Source organism: Chroicocephalus ridibundus, chromosome 13 (genome assembly GCF_963924245.1).
Source record: "Chroicocephalus ridibundus chromosome 13, bChrRid1.1, whole genome shotgun sequence".
Taxonomy (NCBI): Eukaryota; Metazoa; Chordata; class Aves; order Charadriiformes; family Laridae; genus Chroicocephalus; species Chroicocephalus ridibundus.
The window spans coordinates 1,316,090-1,339,609 of NC_086296.1; the positions used below are offsets into that span (position 1 = coordinate 1,316,090).

Here is a 23,520-nt window from a genome sequence, read left to right on the forward strand (position 1 = left end):
ACTTTCAATCTGTTTATTTTTCTTCTCAGTATCAGTTTTTAGCATAGGGAGGTTGTTTTGGACTCTGAGAGAGAAACAGTAGCAATCAGTAGTTTAGATCAAATCTCCAGATACCTTCCTGTAACAGTGTTATGAAAACATCATACAGTTTTTATGAAACACTGAGAAAAATCTCAATTTGAATTCATCTGGTTACTCAGAGTTACCTTAAAAACTGATGCTACCAATTGGTCTAATCCTTATTTTTTCACTTCAGGGCATTCTAAGACCAATCATTTTTTAACAGTACTTTGAAAAATTTACCAGAAGGACTGATAAATAGCATCACTGAAAGATCCTTATTATGACCTTTGGTGAAATGGATGGAGTCACCTGTACAAGAATAAAGAGCAGGATGTATTGTTTTGTGCTCCATCACACGGGCATTTCTAAGTTTATAGAAAAACTGGAGATCATATAATAGTAAGGGGGTAGTGAATCCCCTAACTTATCAACTATTGCCATAATAATAGATCCCTAAGTGTGAGACAGTCTCTTGAGGCTTCTTTTATAGCCACTGGAATGACTTAGACATTTTATCTTCAATGGCATGTAAGTTGGGGCAGCAGATTCGCACAGCTTGTGTTTGCTTCTCTCTTTGAAAGTGTCTTTTTAAATCTCTGTAAGCTGAAACAGAGGGACTCCCATTTAAATGCTGATTGTTTGATTATCATTTGCATCAGGGGAAAACTGCTGAACTGCATTATCGAGTTATGATTTGGTCTTATGAAACCTGCCAAAATGAGTAAGATTAGATGCCTAAGAAAATAACCCAGTTCTTTAGAAAGCCTCATCAGTAGTTTGACAGGTTTGGGCATGAAATTTTAATATGTTTTCTTTTAAACTCTGTCTTCTCAAAAACAGATTTAGTGATATGTGTTATTCATTCCTTTCCATGATGTTATCCCTCTGGTTTTCTGTTTATTCCCTTGCTCAGTTTTTCATTTTGCCTACTATTTTCCACTTCGAATTTTAGCTTTCAAAGAGAAGGCTCACTTTATCATGGTGTTTCTAATGCACGGAAGAGGTTGCAGTGCTAACCTGTGTATTTGGAACCTCAGTACAAGCACTAAATAATAAAAGCGACTGCCTTGTAATAAGTGGTTATGGGAAACTTGACTATGTGCGAGTTTAGTTTTATTGCATACTTAATGAATCTCATGAATCCACATTAAAGTTAAAATTACAGTTGCATTTTCTAAAGCTGTCATGACTGTCTCTTAGGTAGTGGTAGTTTTAAATTGGTTGAATTACTCACTTAATTTTCATATCAAATATTTTCCAGCTAAGATTATGCAAGTGATTACCTATTTTGGTACAGATTTTTTTCGCTGCTCTGGGTGCATGACCATCACCGATGCATCTTGCTCTTGGCAGGCTGCTTTTACAGTCTATTGCTACCACTAAATTTATTTTCACATCTAAGACGACAAAAATTAAGAGGGACAAACTTTAAAAAAGAAACTGTGTTAAAAAAAAAAAAGGAAAAGAAAACAAAGGAAACAAGATATGTTCATTTTGCTCCTTTTAAAAGTTACCTTCTCTGGAAAGTGTTTCGTCAGGATAATTGCCTCCTAAAGGAGCTCTGCAGAGAACAACCCATACTGCCAGTTTATGAAGGCACTGGGGTTTTACCCAGCAATAATAATAATAAAAAAACTCAATAATTGAAAAAAACATTCCTTGGTACAGCAGAAACAAGTGAACCTCTCTAGGAACGGAAAAAAGCAGCATGTACTATATAGGTTGTTGCTACCTGCGAACAGGCTCTAGGGATCTGTGGAGGCCGGCGGGCTCTGCTGATACGTACGGTGGTGTTCGTGTGGGACTCCAAACGCAGGGACTGAACTGAGGCACTGTGAGAAATGGATCCCGCTGAGCACTTGATCATAGGAATGGCCAAGTTGAATTGCTTCCTCACTTAAGTTTTAGATCTAAGACCATCCCCAAATCACACACATTTGAGCTTACATTTATAGCTTTTTTTGTCTTCTTGACAAATATGTTACACAAAATGTGTAAACAAATGAGTGCCAACAGCCACTCACCAGTCTAGATCCAAAGAGACACAAAGAGAAATACAGGTCAGTATTTTGCCTTCAGAGGGGACTCTCGGGTGAACTTGAAGCAATAAGATTTCATAGCTGAAGATCCGAAATTTGTTTCCCAGGTGGCCTATCAGAACTATCAGTTGTTGCCCTTCCAGCCTGCTCAAACTTTTGCATAAGGAATGGCTAGAAGAGATAGAAGGCTGTAGCTATCTGCGTGGTTCAGAAGCATACCCCACTTGACACCTTTTTGTCAAGCCAGTTGCATCTCGGTATCAGGATGTCACATGCGGTACCTGCCGTGGGTGGCAGCAGCCTAAATACAATCTATGCCTTTGAAAAGACAGGGCATGTACATTTCAAACAAGGCATCTTTGTCTGCATGAAGTGTATTCTTTAAAAACAAAAAAAGTCTTTAGAAAGATACTGCTGTCCAAGTAAGGATGAGGTTGAAGTATTTGTTTGTTTGAGATCAACAGAGGTTATTAAAAATGAGCAGGTCTAATCCGAGTGCTTTTCTCTGCTCTGGCTAACTGAGACACATTAAGAAATAGTATTTCACAGGCTGCAGACAACGAAGAAGCTGTTGTTCTTTAATATATGGGCTTTTGAGCATGTGATGTCTTGTAATTTTCATGTATAAAGCCTGTAGTAGCATGGGAAAATAAGACAATGGAAATCTGGTTTGCTGACATACCCTTCCATGCCTGGGAAGCAATGCAAAAATGGAGGGGTGGGATTTTACCGTCAAGCAGGTCCTTTTTGTTAAGGTATACAAAAGAAGTCCTCACAGTCTGTTCCCTGTCCGAAAAAAGAAGTCTCAGCATTCCTGCAGGACAGGGAGTGGGGCTGAGTTAGCCTACAGATGCTATCTTGCCCTGTTTTGAGAAATCTCACCAAATGGTCTCATATCTATACTGAGCTTTATCGCTCAGGAGGAAAGCTGCTTCCTCAGAAAATACACCACCTGGTTCATCCTGCAGCTATCATCTTGTCTTGCTGTCAACAGATCTTAGAAGGGCAGCACCAAACACGCTGGCAGATTCTCATAGTGCCAAAGCAACAGCCTGTGGCAAGTTGTACTCAGAGGATGCCAAATTATCTATTGTTACCAGAGGATTATGTCTGGCAGTAGTCTGAAATAATTCTGAATGCCAACAGTCTTCAGTTCTAGAGGGACCTGAACGTGTGCCACCAAGTCACTGGTATGCAGGGCTCACACAGTTTCCTTGTCCAGAGGCAGGAAGGTTCGATACCTGCTGGCATCACTAAATGGTTTCTGGGCTCCATCCATTCATTGCAGTTCAGAATAATTCTCTCTCAACTATGTCAGTAATCCAAATCCATCGACAACAACCGTACAATCAACTAAGCCATGCAAGCCAAGTGAAGACAAGCCAAGTGAGTACAGAGAGATATTTTTCTGTTGAACTAACAATATTTTCATAGCCCAACCCGAGTTCTTAGTGGTCAGATAACATGGAACATCTTTGTGTAGAAGAACTAGAAAGAACAGAATTCCCATTGTGCAGGACAGTTGGTCCTGATCAGTAGAACTATTAGTGCACAGAAGGGAAGAAGAAAAATTGACATCCAGGCCTTTATGATCCTGTTGAGGTAAAGAAGCAGGTTCTTATTATCTAGGAAACAAAATTCAGAAAGTGCAAGAAGCAAAATTTTCATGTGCTAATGATGCTGGCGAGCCCTAAAAGGAAATGTCTCAGGTCAGACTTTGCAAGGAAGGCATTAAAGGTAAGTATTAACATCAGTGACTACTTAAAAGCAAAAGAAACTGACTTTTAACTCCTCCAAACAAATCACACTTACTGTGCAACTAAGATAAGTGGATGGGTGAACAAGCATCGGCTGTACTGTAGGTTGAGCATATCTCCATGGAAACTCAGTCATCTTCTGAACTCAAAATGTGTTCTGCATGATGATTCAAAATTTAATGCAGTGGGATAGATTTTTCCCGTGTGTAATGTGTATTTGCCAAGTCCCACCACAGAATGGAGGTCTGACCACCCATAAAATTTAGGATTTTCCTGGAACAGTTTTCGGGGAAAAAAATAAAAAAGGGAAGCAAGAATAGGTAGGAAGAAATGTGTGGGAATATTTGGCTTATCATATAGCCTCTTTACCTCTGGTCTTGGGCAACCTAGGCAAAATTTTTGAGGATGTCGTAGCTCCTGTTGGAGCAATGGTTTTGCTGAGCTCTAGGTAGGTGTAACATTAATACAAGCGCAGGTGGAAGCTGTTGCTGTTTTCAGCAAGCTGGAAGTGGAAGAGACTTGATAGAAAGAATCAGAGGTTAGAAAGGGCTAAGTGTCACGTTCTTTAAAATAACAGTTTAAAAAACGGTGCAACCCAAGCCAGCCTGCTGAGGTTAAGAAATTGGTTCTGAATCCTTTAGATCTGTGTTCAAATGCCTAAACGGACTTAAAGAACAAATGAACTTGGCATTTGTTTGTCCATATACTAACTGGAGCACCTTCCAGCCTGTGCTCTCCTCCTGGCGTGCAGCTGTCAGCACCCGCTCGTGGGAAGCAGAGGTGGAAAAATGGAGGTGTTACAAACTACATCATCAGAGCCGAGGCGTGTTTTGGGTTGTACCAGAGGAGCTTCACAGGCAGAGAATCCTCAGGCAAATCACAACCCTTAGTTAGGCACCTGCTCAAGGGCTAAATCAATTCCTTAATTTTAAGAATCCTTTCTTTATCAGATCTTTTGTGTTGTGACTCCCGCATGGAAGTAAACGCGCTTTCCTGTATACTGGCTTGTCTGAAATCCATCTGAGTAAATGGCTTTGCTCGGATTTATTGCTTGAGCTGTACAGGGTGATATACATCCCATCTGCTGAGCTTTACGTTCAGATGGCCTAAACTCAGAGACAAACAGGAGCACATAGCACCCATGCTGCACACACACAGGCACCTGCAGCTATGGCACTGAATTTCAAGGGGGCAGTAGGCGCAATCCTATCAGATAATTTGAGCTGGCCTATCAGAAGTACAAGGTGCCCTTTTGTTACATCTCTTCAATTTCATGAGCTGAGCTCTTCTCCAATTCAGGGATTCAGCTTTATGTTTTTATAACCACTGAGAAAACATCCCTACTTTATAAAAGAACATGTGTCTTCTGTTCTCAAAAGTATCAGATTGATGGCTCGTGTCAAGGGTTTTATAAGCAGGAAAAAGGCTTCTGAATCCTGTAAACCATTCCACCTGGGTATCTGGGCTGCGGGCAGTGAAAGGAAGGCAGCAGGTTGAGTCCTGCTGAAACATCAAGCTCAGCTCCTCTGCAGGGCACGTGAGGCAGTAACTGAGGTCCTGCAGACTGATTTGAAACAGAAAGTTACCTAACAGTGCCCAGTTTCTGCCGATACTGTGCTGAAAATTAAAGGGTGAGGCGTTCCATATTTTTCCTTAGCAAGGCCAGCTTAGAAGTTTCCCATTGCTCAAAAACTAGGAGTGCAGGATCACATGCAGGCTCTAATTTAAGATTTTAAATTGTTTGAAAGATGGTTAGAACAGCTTTGATGCTGAGAGGCTCCTTGTGCAGTGGCACGCTTGGAGCCAGCACTGAGCAGCTGTGTGGGGGAAGGGACCAGAGCATTAAATAAAGCTACTTGTTGACTGCCTGTAAAATTGGCTTCTAAAGGGAGCGCCACAGAGCACCATCCATTACTAAGTGACAGAGAGTCATTTCCAGCTACTCTGGAAAATGTCATAATTAAACCCTGTGTGTTCCTGTTCAGTGTGACTGGTTGTGGGTTATTCATCTTAGTATTTATAAAAAGGATAGCACTCTCCCGTGCCACCTTAACCCTGGGCTGTTTTTCTCTTTCCTTCCAGATGCTGGAGAGCTCTTCAGTCCTTTTGTTCATTGTCTTCGCCCTGCTTTTCATTTTGCTGCTCTTTGTGGTGCTCATCAGGAAAAACGGCAGTGCTGCCCTTATCTGGAATGAAATAATCCGGGAGAAAATAACCAATTTCATCATGAATCAGAGCAAAGAACAGAGGATTTTAAATTTTGTGCTGCAGAATGCAGTCCGAGGAGACCCCTGTAGTGTGCTGGACACTATAGATAAGTACTGCTCCCAGAAAGAGTGGGCCATGAATGTGGGCGATGAGAAAGGTAACTGCAGCAGGGATCAGCACTTGAGAGAGATTTCAAGACTAGCACAGCACAGGACATCTTATTGTATTCAAATAGGAACTTCCATCTGCTGAAAACTAACCCACAACAGCCTGTGGTCAGCAGAGGCATTCTGTAAATAGTAATGCATGTTTGTGCAGATGTCTTTGAGGAGGGATATCCAGTGAGTAATTCGGGAAGTCACAGGACCAAATCTGGGTTTGTATCTTGTGTCCACTGGAAGCGTGTAAGCAGAGGGTGACAATTTATGGGAAGAATCTAGGGCTGCGTTATACCTCAGCTCCTATATAGGGTGGCCTTAAGGCACAATTCATTATGTTAAGTACTTTCAGATCCTTAAGTGAAAGACAACAAATTGAAAAAAAGAAAGAGCGTTTTAAACTATATGAATTTTGTATATGCAAGCATAAGTTCAAAGTTACTGTTGAAGGGAGAAATCCTACCCATGTCATACACAAAAGCAGCTATCAGACATGGTTGCTCTTTAGCAAGTAAATCATCTTGTTCTTGCCTCCTAAAAGAAAATACATGGACAAAACATTTTTTCTTGGCTGCAAGAAAGTGACAATCTTTTAAAAAAACTGTAATGGCAAAATATTAACATGTTCCCTTATGAATTAGACACTAAAGTACCTCTTGCTGGGAAATTGCAGGGGTAATTTGCTTAGTCTGGGATTAACATAGATAATGAAATAGAACTGTAAGCATTGTAATAAAAATGCTTCTCTGTCATGGATACATTTTGTGAAACTGGCTTCTCTGCGTACCAAGCTGGGGTGCTCAGGGCAACGGAACGGTAGGTGGTGGCTGAGTAGGAGTTCTTAAAGCTCTAAACTTTGATCATTTGGGATTATATTCTTAAAAATTTCACTCTAGTTTTGCTCTGACAAAATGACCTTTCCTCAGATATGAACCATCAAAGTTAATGCATCTTTAGTTCCTAAGATTTTGAGAGTGACCACACCATCTCAAGATGCAAGCATCCTAGCATCATCATCACTCTACTCATAAACAAGTGACACCCAGGAAAATGTCACGTAATGAAATGTATATGTACATTGAAAAATTCCACAGCAGCTCAGAGTAAAATCCCTTCAAATACTTTTTCAGATTAGTCTTCTAGTTTCTAGCCATACAAGTAAAAGAGACAGTTTTCTCACAAATAAATCCCTTCAGAAGGACTGTCACTTCTTTTTGGGAACTTTTGTTGTTGCTAACAAATGACTAATGTTTTCCATCCCACAAATTCATCTAGTGAATCCAAATATTTTGCAACTTTATCACTAGACTTTTCTCTTTCCCTTTAAAAAAAACGTATTTAGGGTGAGAAATTTTGTATCAGACTACTGCATATAACATTTGCAACAAACATGAGCACTCAGAATTCAGGTGTTACACATTTCACAAATATGACCAGTTTCTGCAATAAGTTCTTGGAAAAAAAACACTGCATTTTTCCCTTTTAACACTATAAATATTTTAGTTAATTCAGGCACTTCTTTACTTGGAAATGTTTATATTGTGAAACTAAGTAAAATTTTTTTTTAGTTGAAACTTTGCATTTTGAAACTTAGAGTGTCCATGATCAACTTGATCACATGTAAGCACATTTGCAAAGGAAACAGTATATAATTTGATATCAACTCTTAGTTTTTGAATGTCCTGAGCAACCGAGTACACGGACTTCGTAAGTTTCTTGTCACTAACTTGCTCTTCTGTACGTGAACCAGTTTGATTTTGTCAAAAGTTAACGTGCTTCTGTTTTATTCAGGTTTAATTCTAGACAAGACAGTGGAAGAGGTCCAGCCATCGGTTGCACTGGAGCTGGGAACATACTGCGGCTACTCAGCAGTTCGGATTGCTCGGCTACTGAAGGCAGGAGCTCGTCTTCTCACTGTGGAGTTCAACCCAGAATTTGCTGCTATAGCTAAACAGATCATTGAGTTTGCTGGAGTACAAGATAAGGTAAATACCATTTGTCTCTGGTTGGTGTGAGGAAGCAATAGATGGAGAGTGAGACTTTATCCATAGAAACAATAATAGGTTTAAATTTGTTACTTACTTGTCAAGCAAGTATGACACCCTAAGCATTTGGGAACACGCAGAGTTAACCATCAGGTTTGATAGCAGGGAAAAGCTACCAGTGTCCATGCATAGGACCAAGGTCATCTGCTCTTTTGTATATACAGCCAAGTGAGCTGTATTTGTTGGCATCAGTCAGGGGTCCAAGTACAATGCAGACCCGGCTGAGAGTCAGGGTAGAGTTTGAGGCTTGTCAAGATGTTTGCGTGACCAAAACAATCAGGGCTGTTCTCCAGAGTTCTTTACTATGTGAGTCAGGATGAAGATTCAGAGAGGCAAGACCAGAAACCATCATATACACCCGTATCTCCTTAACATTTTGAAAGCGTTTAGACTTCATCTTCCAGTTTGGCCTCTTCACTGTTCACTGGTTAGTACAGCAGACAGGCCATTTGGTGAGAGCTATTTTCAAAACCTATAGCGACTGTAAGAATAATGCAGGCCAGGAGGGAGGCTCTGGAGTCAGTTATTTCACTTATTACAGTCACAGGACATCAGCACACACAGTCCTTTTCATAACATTAGTAGCCACTATTGCAAAACTGGTTAGATTTACTGCCAGTATTGAACTGCAAGCCTGCACCGCAGATTCCTCCTCCTGATAATCAGAAGCCTTTCTATGATTTCTGTCTGACATTTGTTCATAGGCATTTTGTATTCTTTTTTTTTCTTGCACTGACACTACTTATTAATTTAACTAGCTCCATCCCTGTCCTCTCACAGCAGTACAGCTGAGGACCTGACTATGTTACCTCCCAAAAGCTGGTCCAGAATATTGATTTTCTCTATATAAACTAAAAGGTTTGAATCAGTGTCAAGATTGAGTACAACAGAAAACTGAACCATAGCCTAATCTGTTACAAAAGCTCCCAAGAAGCAGTTGTGCTACGTGCAATAGACTTCAGATGAGATGTACTTACCCAAATCTAGTTGGTCACAATATATATACATGTAAATTTTTTGTGCAATCTCAGGTGTTGTGACACTCTGTACAGTTGGTTGAGAGGCAGGTATTTCCAGTCTATTATCCACCTCAGCCCGAGGCAGACATCTACAGCAGGTCAGAGGATTCATGCCCGAGCAGTGCCAGTCTATTCGACTAGACAACTCACTTCAACGTAGATGATAAAACTAGAGGAAATAAATCCCACCATGAGATCTTCTAATGCATTTCTTAACTTTTCAAACAGAACCTGAAGTACTAGTGACATGTAAAATTGCATTTTCCTATCTGATTTAATCTCCTGATCAGCTATGAGTCATAAGCCAGACGGATTTCCTTACTGCTTTTTTCTCCCACTCACAGTATATGGCGCTTGCTTAGCAAATCAGTGTGCAGCAGCTTCTTTCAGTTTAACAATGCTTATGCCAATAAACTTGTGAGGAAGATGTAATAGCTTCTGTCCTGCCTCCTCCCTCTACTGGCCATACCAGTTTTACATACTGCAGCCTCCCGCTTTATTCTAAACTAACCTGTTCTCTATATTTTTTGCTTCTCTTGGACTACAAGATTCAACTGAGATGCAACAAAAAGAGTAATAAAAAGTACTGTTTTCAATAGGAGATTCCCATGTTTTCAGTAAAGAATCACATTATCCAAACGAAAAAACAGGTCACTTTTCTGCTATTATTAAAAAAAACCCAAACAACCCAAACCACCCAAACCCGTATTTTGGAACATAACTGAGTTTATTTGTCAAAGAAAAAAGTACACTTGATCTAACTCTATGAAATAATTCAACTGACACAATAATGAACTATAAACACGATCGCTGATGTCTGGCCACAATTTAAAATGAGCTAGAGGCGTGTGCTTTTTCATAATGGTTCACAATTCATCAGGTGGATTTGCATTTCAGGTAAAACTCCTGGAAGGCCCCTCAGAGGAAATTATTCCCCAGCTGAAGAAAAAATATGAAGTGGATACTCTGGATTTTGTCTTCCTGGACCACTGGAAAGACAGATACACACCAGACACCATCCTGATTCAGGTCAGTTTGCACAATTCCAGTCTTAAAAGAAAAGTAGCAAAGGCCTTGATGTCTGTGAGGCCTTTATTCTTCACGGAGGACCTCATCCTCTGTAAAATGAAGGATGGCAGCCAAAATAGCAGCCTTACAAGAAAAGAGGATTTGGGGGACAGGATTCCAAACTTTTGTCAGGGACAAATGCTGCCACTGCATAGCGCAGGACTCTGCAAATACTGTTGAACTATTTTGTTTCCTGAACAAATGGGTCTGCAGTAGAAATCCCAGCTGGAGGATTGCATGGTCTGGGTCTTACGCTCCCGAGAAGGAGTATCTGCATGGTCACTAACCGGAACACTTGACCCAAAAACATCCTTATCCTGGGAGCAGGTAAGACCTAGGACCTGCATATCCCTGCTCCACCTCTAATTTCATCAGTACCCTTTTTTTTTTGCCTGGGTCTGTGGTGCCAGCAGAGCCTTTTGATGAAATAGTATTTTGGTAGCACAGCTGGGTATCATCTTTCTGGATGGGAAGTTATTTTTAAGTGTTAAATAACTGAGATTCAAAACATCTGTATCTATCAATGCAATACATACAGATACTCTCCTAGCTTTGGAGCTGCAGACTGATAACATTTTCTACAACTGCCTAACTATTTGTGTGGAAGTGTCATTTTTCAATTATTTTCTTCACAAATGAATCCACTTTTTTTGAGGCTGCCCCTTACATTCAGAACCTGTCAACTAGTTCCTGACCCCTGCTTGAGGACTGCATTGTACTCTTATCCGGGCTCCTCAGTTTTTTAATTCCAGAGCTGCCCTCCAGATGCTGTTTGAAAAGGAACTTTTTGGGGGGTTATGAACAGCCAGCATTGAATTTACACAGCGGTAGCTGAAGAAAATGTTCCCTCCCTACAGTTATTTTGTACCCAGAGAATGTTTTCTTTTGAACGAGCTGTGTAAGGATGACTGAGCTCTTTCCACTGGGAAAAGCTAACGCATCCTTATCAGAACTTAACCTCCCCAACACAGCCAAAACAAACAGGTAGCTTAGTCCCATTGTAGGGGTGAGTCTGATGCAACTGTGACACAAAATTGCTTTGCTTTAAACCCCCCCCCCCATACTTATGAAATTAAGAGGAGAAAGATGAAGAAAAGATCCCTACATTTTCTAAGATGTTACAAACCTTCTAACATGCAATTTTGGCATGTAGTGCAATATGAATAGTGAATATGAAATATGAATATAAAATACTCAGATGAAATAGATCTTGAAAGTGGCCCAGAGAGCATTCCTTTTCGTGCACTTCCAGAAAAGCCTGACACAAAGAGCATCTGAAGTCCTGATGACTGGTTGAAAATACCACGTTGTCACTTGTAGGCTTCTATAAGCTGCACAAGAGACCAGAGGATGTTTGCCATGCCTCTAAAATTGTTTCTACTGCGCTGACTGGTTCAGTCACCAGGGGCAAAACCAGTAAGCTGAACAGCCTCTGCAGCACACTCATCAACAGGACTTCTCTAATAGACTGTGCGCGACAAAACCCACCCCATGTTTTGGCTTCAGCTGCTGCCTGTAACCACAGGATAACAACCAGCCTGATTAACTGCAGACTTTCTGTTTTAACACAGCTGGTAAATTCAGATAAGCAACTTCTACTAGACAAAAATACCAGTAAAAATTAGGTTTTTAGGTTTGCTGAGGATAAACATTGCACTTGAAGTGAATATTGCAAGTTTAGTTATGCCTTGTGGAAATGTGTCAATGATCTCCATTGTGCACAAACCCTGCTTCATGCCCAGCTCCTGAACAAAGCGGCAGAAAGTTGTACAAGATGAAAGGAAAACAAGTGCAGAAAATGTCTTTAATTCATTTAGTGGTTTTGGAGTTTGACTGAGACTGGCCAAAGCAGACTGGTACACGCCAGTCTCTCAGGTGACCTTAAGAGCTACTACAACTTTTTAATGCCATATTAAAAAGGTTTTCAAACTTTAGGCATGAGAGCCAAAACAAAATCATCTTACTAACCACGTAGACTTGGATATAATCTGAGCAGCAAACTGCACACCTCCACTGCGCTTGATTTGCTATTTCAGAACCTGAACGACCCAACGTGTTAACAGAAAAAGTCAGCATGTTAAACATGACCACAAAGGACTGGAGAGTTATTCAGCTTCTCCCATGTCTTTTCTTTCCCCCAAACCCATAGTACAATGGGCTTTTGGATGCAGGCACTGGAGTACACGGTTAACATGAAAGCACATTACATTCAAGCCAATGTCTGCTTAACAGCCACCATGAAGCAATTTCTCTTCTTTCTAGGAATGCAACTTGCTGAGGAAGGGCTCGGTTCTTCTGGCTGACAATATCATCGTCCCAGGAGCTCCAGAATTCCTTAACTATATCCGCAAGAACCCCCGTTTCCAGTGCACTAACTACCCATCTCACCTGGAATACATGAAAGTGAAGGATGCTATGGAAAAGGCTGTGTTTTTGGGATAGAGAGTGCCATTAATACTCAACCTTTGTTTCAAATTATGTAAACGCAACTGCACAAGTTAACTTGTCCATGCTTTAAATTTTGGGTTTTTGTATTTTGCAGCCTGTAATTACAGCAAGTGCTAGTGGAGAACATTTTAGACCGGGTGGAAAGCAAGATCAGGAGCAAGTAGGGTAACTGCTCAAAGGTCTGTTCCGTTGTTTCACGTAATTTGGCAAACCCAAGGTGATGCATGTTGCCTTGCCTTAACATCGAACAACACAGTCTGTTATTTTGAGACCAAACTCAAACAAACACAGTTTGGGCTTAGGGTCGGACGGAGAAGGTAACTTCTGAAGATTTGTGTCCCCAAGCTAATCTGATTAATTGTTATCAAGAGTGGCAAAAAGCATGCATGCTGCAAGAAAAGACCATTTCAGGACCCCTGATTTTGCTAAACTACTAGCATGCCACTTAGTGCAGTGAAGGTTCCTATCGTGATATCAGATACATTTTTGCACAGTTACTGCAAAAGTTAATCATCTCTATGCTAGAGAAAAGGGTATGCACTGAAAGAAGACCAACCCATGCAACGACGAGAAAATAAAACAGAACTTTGCAGAAGACAAACAAATAAAATTATAATCTGCCCACGCAGAGGTAGGGAAAACTGATGTAGTAAATAGATTAAAACAAACACAGTAACAGACAGATAACAAAAGGAGCAAGATCTTTCCAAAAGAACACCAAAACTAGATAATATCAGAGACCTTGAGAAAATGCTGTTTATCCCCTCTTATTTACTTATCCCTTCATTACGTTGTGTATACATAGTACGTGCTTTTTAGGGGCAGGGCAAACTGCTTACTCTAATATGTGCTGTGTATGTTGAAGATGCTGTATAAAAATAAAGACCAGAGAGAATGGGATTTACCAGGTGGGTCCTGCAGACCCTGGTTAACCTCAGTGCTGTTAACACCACGTGAATTGTGAGGGCTGTCATTGAGAAGATACAAAGCCAAATCTGATGTCTCTAACTCACTTGAACAACGCAAAAATCCACCAGCATTTCCTGGCATGTCCTGCTGTGATTATATAATGAGGCAACGGCTACATTTATAAGTTAATACTAAAAAACAATAGAGTAGGCATGTGACTTCCTTTGTTTACCATGAATTCTGCACTTGGGATTTCCAGCCTTGGAACAGCCACAGAAAGATCTGAAAATAAGAGTGAAAATCAGGGATAACCATTCTCATCTTTTCCATTATGGATTCTTTCAGACCTGTTATCGGCTTCTTCCTTTTATAGCCCACCCTACTGCAGTGGTATCTACCCTGGCCTGTGTGCTACAGAACATCCACCTGCAGGACACCCGTAACGCGCGCAGCAGAGAACTGCCCCACGGCGTAAAAGAAAACTAGAGCAGGCGATGGTGACAGTCAGTTCAGAAATGGAGAAAGCGAACCATGGTGACCCCGCCAGCTTGTAATGCGCGGGTGTCACAGGGATAGGAGAAGGCAACATTGTCAGAGTTTCTTTAACAATTTAAACTCTGTCACATTGAGAAAGACCAAAGATTACTATACTGGATCAGATTACACAGAAGCAGCCCCTTGTGACTCTGTCATGCTGTTTTGCGTAGGGGCAGACCCTGAGTTCTAACACATCTCACACTGAGTAAATCAATGATTTATTCCATAAGCTTGCTTAGCAGCACGTCCTCTTGGTATTCAGGCTCAACTCAAAGTCACTGGGACAAAGTCCTCCAGGTGATTCCAAGCAATTTTTGCAAAATTTGCAAAAGAAAATAATCTTCAAACCCATTTACTGGCATACGTGTGTTTCTAGAGCACACTGGAAAATCTGGATACATACAGCTTACCAGAAATTTTTTCTGTACACCTAAAGTCATGACTCCAAAGAATCCTCTTTTGTTTCCAGCTTTAAGCACCTCTGCACCTCAGCAGACACTCCTGCCATAGCAGGGCCCGTAACACGTCCTGATAAACAGACCAAAGTCTCAGATACATGCTGAAGGATGCGTGAGAGTAATCAGGTAGACTCTTCTGCACTTTACAAGAAAGGATCAGAAAAATACATTCCTACTGCTAGTTAACAGCCAAAATTACCATTCGAGAGACTGTCAGGATAATTAGGGAAGGAAGGAACCTGTAGAGTTAGCATGGATATTTCAGAAGATGCATTAGTCAATAATGCATGTGTAATATACCTGCAAATATAACAGCCACCTGTTAGTATAAAAAAGGTATTTTAATTCATTAGACAGAATCTCCCATACAGCAAATTGTAAAAATAAATACAGAATTCCATACACAAGAAAATTTTTTCCACCTGACCGCACTTCTGAAATGCTCTTAATTATCTGTGGCAAGGGATGAAAAGGAAAAAGCCTGACTCTTTGCCTGACTGACAATTAGAAAAAAGGCTTTTGGTCAGTTAAGCAAATGCAATCTGGAGTCGCTGACACGGAAGTGTGAAATCTCCCAGGGAGAAGATTTACTTTTCAAAATAAAGTCATGCTTTGAATTCTGGGAGAAGCAAAAGGTAGACAATGGGTCTTCTAATTCAAATATAGTCTAAAAACCTACTAAGTGTTACTGCAACATCAGCCTATTCCAATTAGAAGACAGAACCTATTCTTGCCCGAGGCAGCTATGGAACTGCGCATCTGGAAGCACCTGTTAAAAGCGGTAAAGCTCGTACCCCTGAGAGAAAGCTCCCAATGGAAAGAGCTCCCCTGAAATGACATGCAGCTTTCAGCCAGTTCTCACAACTCCTGTCACAAATGGTTGATCCCACCAAGTACCGCCCTGCTGAGATCTAGTCTCCAAATGACAGCTACTCTCTAGGTTGTCTTCTTGATTCAGCAACACGCCAAAGAGGGGTCTGGTTTCTGCCAGGGCCTCTCTGTTACCTCAAAGGGACATGATGTTTGTCTTTCAAAATATTGACCTGATCCTTTAAATCAGCGTACAAGAGAGGAGGAGGATTTGAGGAAGTCAAACCCAGCACTAGTCCCTTTTGCTTCCTAATTTAATACCAAATTGAGCATAACAGCACCCATGTAGCAATCCTTACAGCAGAAATGACTCATCAGAGCCAACAGCAGTCTTGCGTTTGTTCAGGAGCCACTGCTTCCTCCCATTGGTATGAGGAAGAGAAAAGCACCCCACTGAAGAATTTTGATTCCCCAGTCAAGCGTTAGGTGCAGCACAGAGAACGTGCAGAAACCTCTACAAGAGCACAAAGGAGATCCCAGCTGAGCTCTCAACCCTCCCACCGACGGCGACAGCACCAGGGCAGTGATGTGTGCTTACTGGGTTGAGCGGTCAATCAGGAATCAATTATGAGCTATCTTATGAATAATAACTACCTATACTTGCTGTGCACGCACATTAAACATAGTAAAAGAGTTTAGTCTTTGCCTCTGTTTCTACAGCTCAGTTAATGGTCCCATTATGAAAAAAGCTCCCATTGTAAAAAATCCCCTGTCAGCTTGTATCAGAATGAGATTCTGCCATTGCCGTGCTGCAGTGGCAGAGACCTTCACAGCAAGACACCGGGGAAGAGACCCACGAGGACAGAACATTCCCCCGAGACACTGCTGAAACCTGAAAGAGATGAGGGCTGCGATATTTCTGGCCCGTTGTTACCAGGTTAACCTTTCACCTGCAGGACTCACTGCTTCCATTTGCCCAACCTGTGATAAGCTGGAAATGAAATCAGTTTGACAGCTATAAAGGTCAGCTGTAGAAACAACATATTTGTTTCAGTTCAGTACCTTACCTACAGCATCTGCTATTCCTTGCCGTATTAGTGCATCCGCAAAGGAAAAATCAGATTCCCCACTGCAGTGGAACACCAATGATACCTGGGAGCAAGATGCTAAGCCCAGGAGCCCCTGTCTTACCATAGCACTTGTGAAACTAGATCCTCCAGCTGCCAGAACAGAATCTGGAGACAATTTTACAAAACTCCTGGGGCTGCATTCAGGACACCAGAAATAAGGAGGGAATGCAAGCTGAAGATGACCTTCCAAGTGCTGTTTGCAAGCGTTGGCGAGTAAATGGAACCTTACAGTGCTGTGAGCGGTACGATCAGGCATTAACATATGGCAAACTCTGTTACTGGCAGTGATTCATCAGCCTTTCACTCAAAAAACGTGACCTCCGCTCTATCTGCAACGCCTCACAGAACACTTGTGCCAAGACTGACTGGGTTTTGTCACGCTCCATGAAGGCCTGGTGGCAGTAAGTGTGATGTGTTTAGGTGCATCGGTCGCCCTACTGATCTTACCAACCCAGATGAACATGCCGGGGAGAGGCACTCCGCAAGAGAACTGAGATCTGTCGGCAACTGGCTGGTGCTTGAAATACACAGGTGACTTTTCAGTATCGGGATTTTTCTCCCCCACACAGCAACAAATGTAAATTATTTAGAGCATACCCAAAATAACAATTTCTCATGTCAACAAAGCCTCATACGTCGCTACAATAAACTGAAAGATTTTCTGTTATTCTTACACACTTAGGAGAATACTTGCACACATTTCAGAAACGTGAAATCTTTGTAAAGTCACATGGATCTTATGACTAAATTGGGAAAGGTCAATAAGTTCCCAAATGGAAAAGCCATCTGCAAGTTAAGCCTGTGGTTCCAAACGTGGAGGCCGTTGAACAGCGATGCAGATGTCTGTCCCACAGAAATAGGCTTGTATATTAAAAAGGGAAAAAAAAAACATGATCTACAGTCCAGGGTCCTCACAGGACTTTGTGCTCCAACTCCAGCATACGGCGAGGAATCAGAACCGTTCAGCTACACTCGTCTGAAGGCTATTCCAATTGCCCTTATTACCACCGACCTTCTACCAACACACAGAGCCCTGACCCAAGCTAGGGCTGAATAATCCCTGGCCACAGAAAACTGCTGTTGCAAGGCCAAAGAATATTTGAGGTACCTGACATAACGAAAAGATAACCAATGGCACATGTATTCTTTCCAGGCATGGTTTATTGAAAACACACCAAATTGTTATCCTACATACCTGGTTTCTAACAAGCATTCTACTTGTCTGCATTATGGAAAGATCCTATAATAATAATACATTCTGTCACGGTAACATTTGTTCTATGAAAAGCATAATCCACCTTTTTTTTTTTTTTTCCTCTCCATACTTGTAAAATCAAACCATTCCAAGTGTTTCAGTTTATAGTACAGTGTAAATACAATGCAAAATCCCACCAGTCTAAACTACAGAGAGAATGTTGAGCAGTATTACAGAAAACACATTGTTGATTTTTTTTTATTCTCCTACCATGAAAATTTTAAGGCACATGATAGTTACAAACACATTAGCTACTAATTACCAGTAAGCTTCTTAGTCTAGTTATTTTGTTTCTCTGAACAGTAAGAGCCAGATTGGCAGGCCTTGTAGTATCTGCGCTATCTTCCTCCTCACCTTGGACTTCAGAACATCCTACCCTAATGTAAAACTTAAGACAGGAAAAAAAAAAGCGTTCACAATACCTTCCCCCTTAAATGCACTAGATTAGTTTTTGTACCAATAAATCAGAGAATTTATCTGTCGCAGATAAGGAAACACCAGATTTTAGGGACATCAAAACAAAGAAATTTTGCAAGAAACTATGCCTATATAAACACCTTCAAGAACTGTGAGAGCACGACTCCGCCCCAGCAGCCTGGAACCGCTGGCTGAAGCTATTGGCACACTACGGTTTCCATGAGCGGGTGGGCGGGCCGCAGAAGAGGCGATAACCACTCAAATGTGCCCATTTGGCTTCTGAAGCTTTGCTTCCCCCAAGGGTTGAAGATGTGCCTCTCACGGGCAGCTGAGCCCACGTGCTCAACGTTAAGGCAAGTAACAGAAGGTAACTCACCACCTTTGAGCTCATGGAACTGCTCTAGGAGTGAAAACTGCTTTGCCCAGGATAAGCCTCGCACGCTAGAAAGCGTCACTGAAAACTCCTCCTCAGAACTGGCAAGAACTTGAGAACTTGCTCATCTGCTGTAACAAACGTACCACCACATGTCATTTCGGCAAGCCAGTTCCTAGCCCCCAACTCAGTCCCTTTGTGATGACTTGGCAACAGAGACAAGGTTTGCAGTGAACACTGGCAGTTGTTCTGCCCAGAAGACACTGAAGACCAGGAGCTACGGCTGCCCAAGCTGTTCACTGGGGAGCATTTCAAGCTGGCGACACACCTTGAGTTGTCAAGTCAGACTTGTGGCTAAACTGCTACTTAATTCTAAGACAGAAACCAAAAGCCTTGCCCTTCCACTCTCCTCCTCGGATTCTGCAGACAGACAGACCAACCTGGGGAGCTGTAAGCACAAGAACAATTGCTCACACACTCAAGAGGCAAACTTGATGTTTCTCCAGGGGAGTTTTGACACACAGAAGTTTTTTTACGCCTCCACAGCTTAGTGAAGATGCTCAGGAGACGTGCAAGCCACCTCCCTGGGAATGAAGTTCTGCAGTAACTGCTTGCCGTCAGAAGTCTCCCTCTCCCCTGTGTTATCTCAGCCCTCACTGGGCCATCAAACTTCCTCCTCTTTAGCAGGAGCCTTGCAACACCATCGCTTCCTTCCACAGCCATCCTTCCCATTAGAACTTTGGCAGGTAGAAATCTCTTCTACCCCAGCCCTTTGCAGGCAGACTCCCTCCAGTTCTCACAGCAGAGCCAACGGAAAAAGAGGAGGTCACATACCTGAGCCCCAAAAAACGCTGCCTGCCTTTGAGCAGGAGACTCCAGACCTACTGCAGCTTTAGTCACACACACTGCCGCTTTCCCTTCCTTACATACAGTCCCTGCTGCCAAAATACAACAATTACAGGTTCATCCACCCACACATCCCAGAAGAGCTCGAGCAGCCGGTCACGCTTGCGCCAACGAGGGGCGAGGTAAGGGCAGGCGTGGGCACACATCCCACCAGCGCGCTCGTGGCCACAGGTAAAAGGACACTAAATCACCAGACCTGGTTCCAAGTATCTTGCTTTGGACTTCAGCTGGTGGGCTGATACTACAAGGCAATAGTCTCACATGCAAATCACCTCCAATCCATTTTCCTTCCTCAGCATCCAAACAACCGTTTGGTGAGAAGAAAAAGCCACAGTAATGTAAATGATGGGTTATTGCTACATACTCGGGAATTCCTCGTTACTGTAAGGCATGGGAAGGGCCGGGGTAAGACGTGCGATTCCCAGGGGAAGTCTTGGCACATGGACTTGGTATTTGACTTCTTGATATACCACCTTTTGCTTGTCTTTAGCAATAAACCATGTTGTCAGCTCACACCTACGCTGGCTGCCACAAACACTTACCCCCAGGAAAACAAAGAAGAGTTTTCTACACCGGCCCTGGGCAGCCAACGCATCCAACCTGCCCGGGAGGCCCCTTATCACAGGATGCAGCGTAAATACAAAACGGACTTTTGGGGGAAAGTGGGACAGAGTCTGTATTTGCTCCTCAAACACTCCTCAGTGTTGCCAGCCCACTAATGACAGAGGCCAAAGCCGATTCCAGCCCAGGTTTCGAGTGTCCCTGTGGTGCCCCACGGGGAGCCACCGGGTGCCTGGGACAGCAGGTCATGGACATAATTGGCCCCTACTCACTTCACTTCCCCCTTCCTGCAGTTTTCTCTGTTAACCTCTTACTGGCTTTGAGATACCTGTACAGTAACTAAATCACAAAGTCTTAGCAGAGACTCCTTTCAACAGTCAGGTCTTTATTTTAAGTGAACTTTTGCTCAGACTCCTTTGGTAAATATGTGGTTTGAAGTAGATCAGGGACAGACTGACAGCACGGCCCTTCTCTTACACTGTTCTAATCAGCTACAAAGCAGGTTCCATTGCTAATTACTGAACGTTTTTAAAAAAATCCTTTCATATACAAAAAGAATACACCAAGTACATAACCAAAAGTGATATAAAACTCTTCTGTGTAGCTTGGTTAAAAGGGTCTCCGCGTATTGGCAGAACAAGTATGAAAAGAGCACCATTGATAGAATATACAGTCAGACTATGGATCTGGTTTCATCGCCACACTTTATGTCCACACACAGAGACACCGCCCCGACACAAATGCAGAGAATCACAGATCTATCGCTTTGCTTCCCTTGATCCGCTGAGCATCTTTGGCCCAACAGGACTCTCACGCAGGCGTAACCCACAAATCTTTGCTATCTTAGTTTGCTCCAAGCAACTTCACCTTCCCCGGGATGCAGAAGCGACCGCTGCAGCGTTCGTGGAAGATGAGGGTCAGAACGGGAGGGTGCGAAGGAGCACATGGATCATCCAAATCACTGACAGCTTCTGGCATCAGTCTTTTTCCCTGAATCAACAAATGCTTCCCTCTCCTGCAAACTACTTTACATGGTTTTGTTAACCTATCCTCTGCACAACAATATATATATATAGATATATAGATTTTTTTATTTATTTATATATATGTATTCATGTCAAATTTTCAATATACTCAAGAAGATACAAAGCTCTTGGTACTTGCTTTTTTTTTTAAAGTTTTTAAATTTTTTTTACAAAAATTGTAGATGTTTACTATTACAGTAATATTTTGGGGGAGGTGAGGTTGTTGATATTTCTCCTTTTTAATTACAAAGGAAACGGCAGGCACTGAAAACCGCAAATGATGTCTGCTAGCTTCAAAAATGTGCTTTCCAGTCACACCGTTTTTAGGAGCTTGTTTAAAACTACATGTGGCAATCAAATAAAATCAGCAAAAGTCCTCTGATGCTACTAGTGAGACATTTGCTTCCTGTTCTCATCTGCTGCCCTCGTGTCACCAATGCCTGGAGAAAGTCAGTGATCTGAAGCCATTCTGTGCCCGGCGTTACCGGACACCGTACACGCAGAGCACGTTCTCGTGAGGTAAAAATTCCCCCTTACACAAAGCAGGCCTTGGCATCTTAGAGGAGAACCGATGCACGTGGGAGATCTTCACACCAAACGAAATATGTAATCTCAAAACAAAACCAAAGGAACGCAGAAATCATGATGATGATTTAGAAAATGCCAAACCAGTTCCCTTTGTGGCATTTTTCATCAGGATCTATAGCCCAAAGCAAACATGGATCCAGCAGTGGTAAATTTACCATGAAATATAAGTGACAGACCCACCTAAAATTTATAGCGTGTTTAAAATAAGACATCCTACGAAAAAGCTCCTATTTTCTTCCAATGTGTTAACAGCTATGGCAAACAAAATTGTTAATCATCACCAATGCGACACTGGTGCATCTAAAATGTAAAAGCTCCTTATTGCAATCTCTGAGAACAAGAAAATGAAGAGCCAGCCAACTCCATTTCTCAGCATAGATTTCTGAGCCAGGGACACTGAAACCTTCAGTCAACTGCTTTTCAGTATGTGGAAATAAAAACAGAGCCATTACAGAATTCAAAAGGCAGAAGTATCGTACACCAGATTATAATGATAATATAGCACTGTGATTGATATAGCTCGCTCTAAAAGCAGATTATACAGCTTGCATCAATCGTCACCCACTCTCCAGTTCATTTGACCAGCGTTTAATAGTTTTTGTTCTGCATTTTCTCCCTTCATCAAAATCCAATAAACCCACTCAACATTCCTGCACTTTCTGTGGAAATAATAAAGAAAACCTAAACGTGTTTCAAAAAGCCTTTAAAAAATGTTAGATTCACAGTTCAAAAGAAATCCCCCAAAACAAAACAAACAAACAAAAAAAAACCCCAAACAATGAGCCCCAAACCAGAAAAGTGCTATTATCTTCACGGCTACACCTACGATATTACTTCAAATACTCGGCAGTTTCTCTTTCCCTTGTGAAGCTGTCGCCTTTGCGGCCACACCACCTTCGCTTCTCAGACCTGGCACCATCCACACCTAAGAGTCACCCAAGAACGCAGCCAGCAGCTGGAAGCGTGGGTCCTCTCCGTGCTCGCTGGCTTCCTTCTTGCAGGAGTAGGAGGGAGGGGGAGGTGGGGGCTGTTTCTGCGGGATGTAACTGGGTTACGAAGCAAAGTGTCGGCTGTAAGGCATGGTGCTCCGGGCGGGCAACGGCAGTCGGTGGTGGTGTCTCCCCACAGCCTCCGGGAATCTGCAGCCTGGTCAGTGATGCAGCGCCCTCCGAATCCGAATGGCAGTGGTGACTGATGAGATCCTCTGTGTCGATTCAATGTTTGTTTCTCCCCCTCAATTAAAAAAAATGTGGTTGGACTCTAGCCCTGCAAAATAAAGTCAAAACTGATTAATACCAGCAGGTAACACGACCTCGGTGATCTCCGTCACCCAGTGGCAGGACAGTGACTGGACTCGCCAACCTATCCCCAAGAGATGGGCTGCCGGAAGGGCATGCCTGGGAGAAATCGGGCATGCCTGGGAGAAATCGGGCACAGACTGCGTTTTTCAAAGCCTGCACCCCACCTGTGAGCCCTCACTGCCCAGAGGAAGAGTGCAGGAGTGAAGCATACGGGCACCACACATCCATTTATCCCGGCCTTGGGCTGGGACCGCGCGGTGCTGGCCCCTGGCGGGAAGCCAAGGGAGATGGGGCTGCTCCGTACGGGCACCGGCCCTGCCACGGCTGCTCCGGGCAGCGGCTTCCATCCAGGGACAGAAACAATCTGTACGCACTTAGCTGTTATCCTAGACTCTTAAATGAAGGAGGAGGGGGGAAAAAAAATAATCACCCACCCCCACCCAGT

General features: G+C 42.5%; 2 protein-coding genes across 16 annotated transcripts in view; one reads left to right on the plus strand and one right to left on the minus strand.

The window, feature by feature from the left end:
• COMT (catechol-O-methyltransferase) overlaps window positions 1-16,217 on the plus strand; it is a 29,449-nt gene extending 13,232 nt beyond the window's left edge. For all 6 annotated transcript variants that reach the window (XM_063350858.1, XM_063350860.1, XM_063350861.1 and 3 more), the window contains exons 2-5: window positions 5,942-6,224; window positions 8,017-8,210; window positions 10,187-10,318; window positions 12,620-16,217. In XM_063350858.1, coding sequence (XP_063206928.1) covers window positions 5,942-6,224; window positions 8,017-8,210; window positions 10,187-10,318; window positions 12,620-12,799 — 789 coding nt within the window. In that variant the 3' untranslated portion in view covers window positions 12,800-16,217. The remainder of the gene's footprint in view (window positions 1-5,941; window positions 6,225-8,016; window positions 8,211-10,186; window positions 10,319-12,619) is intronic.
• Window positions 16,218-16,343: 126 nt separating this feature from the next.
• ARVCF (ARVCF delta catenin family member) overlaps window positions 16,344-23,520 on the minus strand; it is a 273,582-nt gene continuing 266,405 nt past the window's right edge. For all 10 annotated transcript variants that reach the window (XM_063350849.1, XM_063350852.1, XM_063350850.1 and 7 more), the window contains one exon: window positions 16,344-23,040. Coding sequence is in view for 1 of the 10 variants with exons in the window: in XM_063350847.1 (XP_063206917.1) it covers window positions 23,035-23,040 (6 nt within the window). In the remaining 9 variants the exon portion in view is untranslated. The remainder of the gene's footprint in view (window positions 23,041-23,520) is intronic.